This window comes from Pediculus humanus, genomic scaffold, assembly GCF_000006295.1.
Source record: "Pediculus humanus corporis 1103172108278 genomic scaffold, whole genome shotgun sequence".
Lineage (NCBI taxonomy): Eukaryota > Metazoa > Arthropoda > Insecta > Psocodea > Pediculidae > Pediculus > Pediculus humanus.
The window spans coordinates 436,751-449,068 of record NW_002987847.1 but is presented as its reverse complement, the minus strand read 5'-3'; the positions used below and the strand labels follow the sequence as shown (position 1 = coordinate 449,068).

The 12,318-nt window shown below is 34.7% G+C and overlaps 1 protein-coding gene across 1 annotated transcript; it reads right to left on the bottom strand.

Annotated features, from left to right (window-relative positions):
• Nucleotides 1–981: 981 nt before the first annotated feature.
• Phum_PHUM507180 (low-density lipoprotein receptor, putative) lies at nt 982–11,971 on the bottom strand (the record flags this gene model as incomplete). The annotated part of the gene is made up of 36 exons (XM_002430957.1): nt 982–1,095; nt 1,180–1,434; nt 1,538–1,725; nt 1,799–1,895; nt 1,976–2,137; nt 2,226–2,469; nt 2,549–2,770; nt 2,835–3,037; nt 3,687–3,800; nt 3,876–4,031; nt 4,104–4,251; nt 4,319–4,512; nt 4,597–4,730; nt 4,828–4,990; nt 5,061–5,223; nt 5,305–5,428; nt 5,499–5,714; nt 5,783–5,944; nt 6,016–6,272; nt 6,354–6,488; nt 6,560–6,723; nt 6,791–6,972; nt 7,054–7,263; nt 7,345–7,498; nt 7,572–7,758; nt 7,837–7,969; nt 8,056–8,269; nt 8,343–8,493; nt 8,578–8,737; nt 8,816–8,925; nt 9,009–9,132; nt 9,203–9,448; nt 9,529–9,726; nt 9,797–10,211; nt 10,293–10,417; nt 11,890–11,971. 36 exons carry the CDS (start codon nt 11,969–11,971, stop codon nt 982–984), a joined length of 6,306 nt encoding a protein of 2,101 aa, XP_002431002.1.
• Nucleotides 11,972–12,318: the final 347 nt, after the last annotated feature.

Genomic DNA, 12,318 nt, shown 5'->3' with positions numbered 1-12,318 from the left:
TTTGAATTTTATTAAAATGATTATATTCGAGTCGTGGAACAAAAAAAAAAAAAAGGAAAATGGCGTTCGTCAGTCATCGTTCCCCCTTTTTTTTTTTTACTTACTCACTCACCCTCTCTCCCTCTCTCTCCCCCTCTCTCTCTCTTGTTCAGTCATCTATATCGAAAATGTCGGACGGAAAGAGTGGGGGTGGGGAAGGGAAACATTTGATAATGCAACTTTAGAAAAATAATAATAATAATATTAATAATGAACCTAAAAATCGGTTTAGAAAATTTTTTTTTTTTTTAAGGAACGAATAATGATAATAATAACAACAACGTTTGTTACATCATCATCATCATCATCATCGCGAGCGAACGTTGTAATAGATCGTTACTTTTTTTTTTTTTTGGGGTTGGTAGTATTAATAATAATAATAATAATAATAATAAGGGGTTAAAATTTTTTTTTCAAACGCGACGAACGAACGAACGTTAAGGCGGCGTTTTTGTCGTTACTTTTCGCATGGAAATTCTTCGATTATTCCCTAACAATAAACAACAGCAACAACAACAACAGCAACAACAGCAACAACAACAACAACAACCACAACGACGACAGCAAACTCTTCGACATTACTTTACAAAAATTTCTGTCGGAATTTCATAATTTTTCCTTTCCTTTCCTTTCCTTTCCTTTAAATTGTGATGATCACACCTCGCGGAAAAATCCAATTATTATTATTATTTTCTTTTAACCTTTTGACCTTTCTTTCCCTTTCCAAATCTTATTCCTATCAATATGATTTACCTTACAATACTTTACGTTTTTCTTTTTACAATAAAAAAATAATAAATTTTAATAATGTGTGTGTGTGTGTGTGTGTGCGTACGTGTGTACGCATGCGTGTATGTGTGCGTGTGTACACATGTGTGTGCGTGTGTGTGTGTGTGTGTATGCCTTTACAAAAAAAACTTTTAAGTCACTTCTTTTAATTACCTAACGATGAATCGGATTGACGGAATCGAGTTTTTCTGGAGAAGAGGATGATGCCTTATCATCTGGATAACAAGTCCTTTCTCCTTTTTCTTCCTGGACGTCAAACACTCTTTCCTGCATATAAAAAACATCATCATCATCATCATCATCGTCTCTACGATGCCAAATTTCTCTAAAGGGATTTTAATAGGTTCTAACCTGGGATTTGTCGTATTTTAACCTTTTCCACAAAAAAGGTTTCTTATCGTTTGTTGTTGTCGTCGTTGTCGTTGTCGTCGTCGTCGTCGTCGTCGTCGCTCCCGGTTCGACGTTTGATGACGTGTAATTAGGATTGCTGAACGTCAGTACGTTTTTAGAATCGGAAAACATGTACTTTTTCTGTTTTTTACGTTTCCGACGAAATAAAACAACGAGGGAAAACGTTAATGAGAGTATTATAAGGACGCAAAGTATCTGAAATTTTATGGAAAACACATTATTATCATTATTATTATTTTAAATACCGCTGAATGATGGAAAAGCGTTCTTGGACGGTTAAATTCAAATTTTAACTCACGGTTATGACGCATATTAATAAAAGCTGTTTGGAAACTGAATCTTTCGTCATGGAATCGTTCGTGGCGTCTATGTTTGGATCTCCGTGGATTTTATCCAGTTCGCTTTTAGTTCCGCCATCGACTCCGTGTATTATTAAATCATCATCATCATCATCACTTTTAGGTATCGTAATTTTTTCTTTGGGCTCTACGGAAAAAAAAACCCCCCCATTTTTAAAATCAATCCTAATGTAATTTACGGTAGTTTTTTTTTTGTTTACCTTTTTCGCAAGGTCGATCGTCAGGTACGTCTGGACAAGCGCAAATATAATCCTTTCGCCGGAATAGGCACAAATGTGAGCAAAATCCATTGTTTTCCTACATCATACAACATTTATTTCAATGTAAACGAACGAACGTCATTCTTTAACGATTTACATGATTCGACAGGTACAAACCTGGCAAGGAGACCACCCCAACTGTCTCTTGCTCGAAACTGCTTTTATTTCCATTACACTTTCCAATTCCGATCGGATCGGCATACGATCTCTTCCTGTTGTCTTGTCGGCTCTTTCGACCGATTTCGAATACCAATCCGTCCAGTAAATGTGTTCTTCAAACTGTCGATTAAAAATTCGTATTTATTGTATTACACTCTCTTTACGAATCGCATTCAAGCGTGATAATAATAATAATAATAATAATTACAATTGTTAAACCGAACGGATGAGTTGCAGCGGGTACCAATTGCACTCTGTTTCTACCGTGCAAATCGCTAAATTCAATTCTGTCCTTTAAAGCATCTGCCCAATATAATTTCAATGCTGTGTAATCGACTGCGAGTCCATTTGGAAATCCTAAATCCGCTCCTATGATGACTCGCCTTTGAGATCCGTCCATGAATGATCTTTCGATCCTCGGGGAATCCCCCCAATCCGTCCAATATAAATACCTGAAAAATCAATCGAATCACTACCGAATGGTCAACGCATTTTTTTTAATAATAATGATAATAGAACGACCGTATATACCCTCTTCCGGGAAACACAGTTATGGCTCTTGGTTCGTCTAATCCTTTGTTAAAAATGACCTTGCGACACTTTCCATCTATTTTCGATACTTCCAATACTTTTCTACCCGTGTCCGTCCAATATAAATTTTCCGATAGCCAATCAACGGCGATACCATCCGGCGTCGTTAAATTTTCTTTTATTATTATTTTATTTTCCGACAGGTTTTTCATGTTCACCCCCCTGCAAAACACATAGGTGTTAGTAACGGTACAATGTACTGACAAAAATAACACCTGTTGCGTACCTTATGACGTCCAAATTGACATCCGAGTAAAAAATTATTTGCTTGTTCCAATGAAAGTCGACGGATATGGAATTTTGTATGTCTAATATGGGGAGTGTCACATCCCAAAGTTCTTCCGTGTCCAGAGAAACGCGTACCAATTTACTCCTCGTCGCGAATAAGAGGAAGGTCGATGGTAAGTGATTACACGTTTTGGAATCCTCCTAAACGTGACAAGAACAAGAGGTGAAATTGGAATGCACGAGCGCATGATGGAGGATACAACCGTCAGGTCGACCGGATGCCGATACCGGAAGTATGCGGCATACCGGAAGTGGTGGTTGTAATAGGGACTGTACGAGTACATATTCTATATTGGTGTGTATAATGATGGCCTGTACGGATGTACAGACGCTACAAAAATTGTGAAAAATATTCACAAAAGTTCCCCTCCACGGAAATCTTTAGTAAAAGGCGAAAGATTTATTCGTTATGAAGGGAAACACGAATTGACGAACTATAAGGTAAGCATTAAATTCTTATTGTGAAACAAGTAATTGTTCAGTTTGACGATTTGATAAAAATTCCAAAGAATACGAACGCAAAATGAAAATAATTAATTTTTGCGCTTTTGTAATTATTATTATTCCCTTGTCGACGTCATAAAAATAAAAATTATTAATTATTTATAAATTATTATAAAAAAAATTTCGAAAAAAATATCACCGAAATTTAATTATTAAAATCAGAGACATCTAACGGTTGTTTTTGAAATTAATAAATTTGCACCAACGCGATGACGTCATTATTATTTCCCCTACACCTTTTCTAAAATAAACGCACCTTTAAATAGTTTTTTTTTTTTTTTTTTACCTGGAGAACTATTCCGGTTGGACAAGCGCACGCGAACCCTTCCGGTTTTCGCAAACACAAATGTGAACAACCGCCATTGTCGCTTCCGCATGCGTTTTCTGCTATGTTTTCCGCCTGGAAAATCATGAAAACAAAATTTTTTTTTAATCGTGCTTGCTATAATTAATCATTATTATCATTACATCTTACCTGGACCGACCGAATGTCCATCAGACCCTCCAAACCTTTTCTGATAACTTGACTATCGCTTCCGTTTCTTTTATCCGCTCTATGAACGGATTGCGTTTTCCAATCCGTCCAATACATGTGCGTACCCACAATAACCAAGCCGTACGGATGAGGTACCTAATAAACAATTCCATTGTTAGTTTGCGAATGAATAAATTTTTGTATAAAAACCCTAAAAGTGAAAATTACTTCTCGGACAATTATTTTCCTTCCTCGGCCTTCGAGATCAGAACTTTCGATCGTTTTTCTTTTTCCATCGTTCCAGTAAAGTCTTCCTCCCGGTCGATCTATAGCCAACCCATTTGGCCAATCCAAATCGTCAGCTATGAGAACTTTTCTGGAAAATTTAAATCGTTAGCCATTGGCTTTTCCCTTTTTCTTTTTTTTTGGAAAATAGGATTTACCTGTTTTTACCATCCATATCTGCTTGTTCTATTCTTGCTTTTTTACCCCAATCGGACCAAAACATGAGACCGTGATGATAGTGTAAGGTGATAGCTCTAGGATTTTCCAAATCGGACCAAATCAATACTTTTCTATTCGTTCCATCTAATTCACAAATTTCTATGCTGTTTCTACCCGCATCAGTCCAGTATATCTAAAATTTAATAAAAATTAATAAATGAAAATTGAAAAATTGGGAAATACAAAAAAAAAATTAATTTCTGCTCATTTCTAGAACCTTCCGTCCCGTTGAATCTACGACGATTCCGTCTGCTGTATCTAAACCATCAATTATGATCCTATCAACATTATAGCCGTCTCGAGATGCTCGCATAATAACATCTTCAGTCGTATCCGTCCAGTAAATATCACCTGATTTCATACAGGAATGCATACGTTATTATAAAATGAAAGAGAGGACAATATAAATAGCATTCGTAAAACAATCAATTTAAAAAAAATTTTTAACCTGTTTTTCTATCCACGTCAACTCCTTTTGTATTTTTCATCGGAGGCAAAGGAAGGACCGTGTCGACTAAATAAGGTACGTCCAACGAAATTTCTCGAATATCGATACGATGAGCAAAAATTAAAGAATTCGTAGGTCCGGGAGCGCATGTTTTACCATCTCTCTACGTTTATACAAATAATTGTAAAAGGATTAATGGTCGACGACGATAAATCGTAAAAGTTAAAACTCACCAGTAGTTTTATCCCGATTGGACAAGCGCAAGAATATTTTTCAGGTGGTGGAGCTATTAAGCAAAGATGAGAACAACCGCCATTTTCAATGAGACACGGTGAATGAAATTTTTGAAATTCCCGATGGAAAACTCTTACGTCCATAAGACCCGATATTCGATCTCTTTAATAAAAATTAGAAATTAATACCTGCGAAAAACATTCCATAAACCTTTTTTTTTTTTTATAATATCCGTGTGCGTACCTTAAAATCGCACCATTTTTCCCGGTATTTTTATCAGCCATGTGTATGCTATTCGTTTCCCAATCGGTCCAGTATATATTCTTACCGAAGAGTGTCAATCCGAACGGATGACGTACTTCGGTACCTGAAACTGAAAACGTTTGGTTAATTTTTTTATTTCATTCAAGTCATGAAAAAAAAAAACAGAAACGTACTCCTTAATGTTGTCCTTCCGGAACCGTCTAATCTCGAATATTCGATTGCTTTGGTGCCGCCGTCAACCCAATAAATCCGACTTTTCTCATGATCAATGGCTAATCCATTCGGCCATATTAAATCTTTTGAAAAAAGAATTTTACGATTTGATCCGTTCATTCCGGCTCTTTCGATTTTCGGTGTTTTTCCCCAGTCGCTCCAATACATGTAACCACCTGAAATACATGATGGATTAAGCCATACGCAATTAAATAATTTTTAAACGGATGTGAGCGACAGGTACCGATAGGTTCTACGACTATATCTCTTGGCTTGTCTAATCCGTCCCAAATCAATAAAGCTCTCATTGATCCATTTAAATTAGATAACTCTATCCTGTTCGTGCCTGCATCCGCCCAATATAACTTTTTGGTTACCCAATCGATCGCTAGACCGGAAGGAGATTCTACAAAAGAAGTAATGAAAGCGTGTAGTATAATATAAAGAATAAAATTATTTTCCAAACGGATCAAGTACCTAGATTACTACTGATGACAACTTCCTGATTAGAACCGTTTAAAAAACTTTTACTTATTCTATGACTTTCAACGTCGGTCCAATAAATGGTATTTTTATCAGAATCGAAAGCAAGGGCGACAGCCGATCGAACTTGATCCAGAGGTATAACCATATCAATGATCCCGACTTCTTTTCCCTGTCCCAATTGGCGTAATCTAATGTCTTTATTCCTTGCAAAAATTAATAGTTTTTCAGGAGTGTCCGTACAGCTTTTTCTAAAATGAAAACGTTTAAACATTTTTTAACAACAAGTTTAACTTTAAATAAAATTCTTCTTATGTTTTATTAGCAATTACTTGTCTTTATGAAGGTGTAAACCAAGTGGACAAGCGCATCTGTAGGATGATTTAGTCGGTAAGCATAGGTGAGAGCACCCACCGGTATTGTTACCGCAGTGATTGGTAAAAGATGGCTGACGTTGAGAGTGAAAACTACGGATAAAAATTTTGTTATGAAGTTTTAAGTGAAATGACCTTTTTTTAAACTTCAATATCATTTGTACCTGTGTATATCCATGGGAAAATGTAAGCCCGTGTGTACTATTTTATAACCCATTCCAGTGTCTTTATTAGCACTTGCTATGCTTTTTGTGTGCCAATCCGTCCAATAGATGGCTTCCTCAAACAAAGTTATAGCAAACGGATGAGGTAATCCTTTGGTTACAATCTGAAAGAGGATTGGTTCGTTAAAAAATCAAGGTATACTTGTTAAAATTAAAAAACTGTTTCCGTACCTTTCTTCTTTCGCTTCCGTCAAATTTGGCACTTTCAATTGCATGATGTTTAGCATCCGTCCAATACAATCGATCTATGGCATAATCTAAAGCTAAACCATTGGGCCAAAATACTCCTTCGGTTATTATGCTTTTCCTATTACTTCCGTCCATTTCGGACACTTCAATTTTCGGTTTCGGTCCTGCGCAAGAAATAAATAACTAACGGGAACTCTCATTAAAAGAACGATTTCATTTAAAAATTTTACATGGAAAAAACATACCCCAATCGGTCCAAAATACAACAGCTAAACCTGGATGAACAACTATCGCTCTGGGTTTATCCAAATCGTTGGAAGCAATTACGGATCTGTGTTTACCGTCTAAAGTAGCAACTTCTACCCTGCGAGTACCAGAATCCGTCCAGTATAGGAGGTCGTGAATCCAATCGATAGCTACACCTCCTGGAGATTCTAATCCCCATTTAATAACATCTAATTTTCGTAATAAGATTTGTCGTTAGCATCGCATTCTAAATAAAAAATTTTCTTATTTAAGAAAAAGTTTATACTAACCTGATTTTTCGGTTCCGTTAACTTTTGCTCGTTTAATCACGTCCATAGATACATCCGACCAATAAATCCAACCTTTATTATAATGATAATCGATAGCTATGGCATTTTGTAAACCTTTTAAAATTGCCGTGTACCTTAAATTGTTAAGACTTACCTAAAAGCAAATTTGATTATTATTTCAGTAATAAAACATTTGTTTGGTTAAGTGAACTCGTCGTTAATTTTACTTGTCTTATATCGATCCTATTGGCAAATATTAAGGTTGGTGGGTCACCGATGGCTTTACAAGTTCGTCCATCAGGTCTCAATACGTAACCTTTTCTACAAAGGCACGTAAATGATCCAATCGTGTTATTGCAAATCTGACTGCAAACGGGATCGTACTCAAATTTGCATTCATCGATATCATCGCAACTAAAAAAAATCCATCAATTTGTACTCGTTGAAAATGAAAAAAAAAAAAAAAAATCGATAAAACCTTTAGGGACGTACGTGTGGTTATCACTTGACAAAATAAATCCTGCTTCACAACTGCAAGCATCTCTCCCGTTGGATAGTACCACGCACAACTGTTGACATTTCGAATCATCATCACATTTCTTTTTTTTCGGACAGTTACGTTCATCTGAAAATTAAAATCAACCGTTGAAAAATTTTTGTTTTGTGAAACGATTTTAAATTGAGCATTCGCGACGACGAAAATTTTCTAACCTTCTCCTTTCGGACAGTCTTTTTTCCCATCGCAAACATGTTTTCGACCGATGCAATTTATCAAAGGCTTGGGCGATTTCCGAATGAGAATGGCGGACGAATCGTTTTTTTGATGAGCAGCGCAATTAAATTGAGTTTCGTGACAAGTTTGTTCGCAATTTTCTTCGTCTTCGCCTTTGGAACAATCCTGAACATTATCGCAAAGCCAGGTTTTCTATTTGGAAACAAAACAAAAATTTCATTCTCTGCAAATTTATTTTCATTTCCACGAGAAGTAAAATTCTCACCAAAATGCAATTTCCATTGTTGCAAGAAAATTCATCCGGACCGCAGGTTTTGGGTAATTTTTCAGTACAGCCCATTTCATCTTCGCCATTTTCGCAATCCGTTTCCTCATCGCATTTCCACAATTCTGGAATGCAACGTCCGCCATTACATCTTGAAAAATAAAGAGGTATATAAACGATCATTAATTTCTTAAACAATCAACGACATTTCTTCGACAAAACCCCAAAAACTAACTTAAATTCTGAAGTTCCGCAACTGGATTCCGTATTGGGACAATTTTGTTCATCGGACCAATCGCCGCAATCGTTATCGCCATCACATTTAAAATTTTTTTTTACACATCTCGGATACGCACATTCAAATTCATTTTCATTACAAACGTGGGGTTCTTGAGCTAAAAGTTATGATAAAAAAAATTTTAAGTTAAGACGACCAATACAGTCACAATAATTGTTGTTGGTTAAATGCATACCGCAATCTGCTTCATCTGATCCATCGGAACAATCAGGTTCGAGATCGCATTTCCATGATAATGACACGCAATTACCATCAGTACAATGAAATTCATTTATGGAACAAGCGCTGGAAAAAAAAAGAAAAAAATTAATTTTAAAACTATTATAAATTTTACTGGTTTACGTATTATATAAAATTTTGATTTGTACTTTTTTTTCGTGCAATTGGTTTCGTCAGAATAATCTTTACAATCGTTGTCACCATCACAAAGCCATGATTTCTGTATGCAAAATCCATTATTACATTCGAATTCTCCCTCGGTGCAATTTCGTCCTAAAATCCAAATAAATAAATGAACTTTTCCAATTACTTTTATTTTAATTTAAATAAATAATTTCGTTACCATCGCAATGCGTTTCATCGCTGAAATCCCCGCAATCGTCGTCACCGTCACACAACCACGTTTTTTTAATACATTTTCCAGATCTCGGACACCGAACGTAATTATCAGTTTCCAGACAGCTTTGAAAAATGTCCAACTCAGTTTCTCCACATTCTAATTCGTCTTGTTCTCCTGTGCAATCTGCATCGCCATCGCAACGAAAAGTGTTCGGTATGCACGTGCAAGATCCCACGCATAGAAATTCATCTGAAGTTTCGATAAAAATTAGGTTTCGAATCAGGTTTTAAAAATCAGGGAAGTTGTTTTAAAAAAAAATAATTCCCGACCTTGTTCGCATTCGCCCCCGCAGGGACTAAATTTTCCAGCGACAATTTCTTCTTCATCATCTTCTTCTTTTAATTTTAACAGTCTTTCGGACATTTCCTCTTGTCTCATTTCGCTAAAACCTTCTCTCGATATGATTTCTGAATTTCTAGAAATATCCGGCGACGGAAAATTTATTTGTCCGTTTAAATATCCGGTACCTGGAAAAACAGTCCCATTATTACCTATCCCCTCTCACAATTTTACAATGCGAATAAAAACAACACTAACCCCTTACTAATCCGGATCTGTAACTCGGATTTAAATTATTTGTAGATGTTGATTTCCTTGTAAAATCTTCTCCGGGATAACCAAAACCACTACCCGATCCGACGTTGTAATTTGGATATGGTATGGGAGAGTAAAATGAATTACCGGGATAAAAATCTATATTCGGATGATGGGATATGGGTATGGTCATTGGGACGGGCATGGGTTGATACATGTTTGGTAAAAGATGATGTTTGTGTCCGTGATGTCTTCCAAATTTTCCTTTTCCATCTATGTCGTAATTCGAATTGGGTAATTCTGGATGTCTCGCATTGTGTGGATTGATATAACTTCGCCCGTGAGTGTAGTCGTAATGTTTTTTATTATTGCTTAAATTGTATGGTTTTTTTCGCGTACCTTGATTATTTACGCCACCCTAACGAAACGAAAAATAAAAATGAGTTTAATTTAAATACTAAAACCTTAAATTTAAAAACTTTTTCAATAATTTACTCACGGGTTTCAACGATTTCGAATGACTTTTTGAATTAACCGGTGGTGGCAATGGAGAATCAAAATCTATACTTCCATCATCATCGAGTAGAGTAGCCTCAGTATTTTGTAGTTTCCCACAACAAACTTCTTCATGAAATACAAAATTATTATTATTATTATTACTTTTTATTTATTTATTGATACTCAGTTCTTGTAAAATATACTTATGTATTCATGAAATTTGATTGATTTAGGTCAGGTATATACTCTTTAAATCAGAATATAAATAAAAAAGTTGAATTTCATAGGTTTTCCCCCCCTTCCCCTTCCCCTTCCCCCCAAGTTTGAAAAAAATTATTAGGTTTTATAAAAAGGTTCCATCATTGATTAAGTTCTTATGTAAAAATGAAAGAAATTTCCACACACACACACACACACACACACACACATTCAACCTCCTAGAGGAATGAATGAAAATTGTGTAAAAAAAAAAAAAAATTTTCCTTTTTTCATTTTCCCCCATGAAAATTATCATTATTAATTGTGGAAAAGCATCATCAGAAAATTTATAAATTTTAGGAAGTGTAAAATGCAATACAAATCATTGAGAATGAGAGAACATATTGTGACAGAAGGTTTACTAACACAAAATTCATTCTGCATTTTTTCACAAATGTATAATAATAATAATAATAATGATAATTCAGAAAGGAAAAACTGTAGGTCTTACAATGTATAGTTGCCATAGTAACAACATCCCACACAAAAATTCAGTTTATATTTTCCATCTTTATCCAACCATCTATTTCATTCTAACCAATGTAAAATTATATGAGAGTTTCATTCTTTCTCTCTCTCTCTCTCTCTTATTTTTCTTTCCTTTTTCAACTTTTTCCTCTCATTGAATACCGCCGCCGTTCAATGTCTCGCACGTTTACCTCATTCTCTCTCTCTCTCTCTCTTTCATTGTCTTTTTCTCTTTCTACAAACTACATCTATCTTTATCTTCTCTCTCTCTCTCTCAGTTTCACTCCCTCAACTTTTATTGATCTCCCGATTTTACCCTGGTCTACACCAATAATTTCAAAACAACCAACCAACCGACCAGTCAGCCAAACAACCAACCTACCTGATTATTCCTGTTTTCACACAACATTCATTCAAAATCATGTTACGGTAGGTTGGGTGCATTAAATGATGGGAAAAAAAAAAATTTTTAAATCATGTTACCCCCCCCCCATAACACCCCCATTTATTTTTATATGTATCCATTTCACAGTTATTGTCAGAGAGAGAGACAATTTTCATTTGTCATATTGAACAACAGCAACAACCACAGAAAAAGAAATTTTCACATTTTCAAGTGTAATAATAATAATAATAATAATATCCACCACAATGAATGAAATAATTATAATTAATAACCAATTAAAATTTCATTTTATGAAGTTTGGTCTCAGGGTTGCTCTTATGCAATCATAAGCAAATTTTATGTACATGATTGTCATAATAATAATAATAATAATAATAATTTTTTTGATTCAATCTGGGGGAAACAATACAAAACCCCTTAACAAAAAAAATAAAAAATTTGAAATTTTTTTTTTTTTGTACAGTACCTGGTAATTTGACAACTTCCAATGGAAATATCTGTATAAAAAGTAAAACGAAAACGGATGCTGCAGATTTTCTTTTCGGCATTTTCTTTTTTTTTTTTAAATAATTAATTGCAATTTTTTCTTTCACATGATATTATTTATTTTCTTTCTTGATTTAATTCACACAACGAAATATTATAATTAATGTTTTTTTATGCACTTTTTAACAACTTAAATGAAAATTTTTTTTTCTGCATTAAAGTTCAAATATTGTGAAATGAAAAATGGTGACAATTTTTAACAGTTTTTCGAACGAAGCGAACAAAAAATCCGCCCACGCAAATTTTAAAATCATTTATATTTGACACAAAATTAAATTTGATATATAAAACTTAAACTTTATTAATTAATTACTTAATTAATCCACAATTCGAAAATTCATTTTCGCCA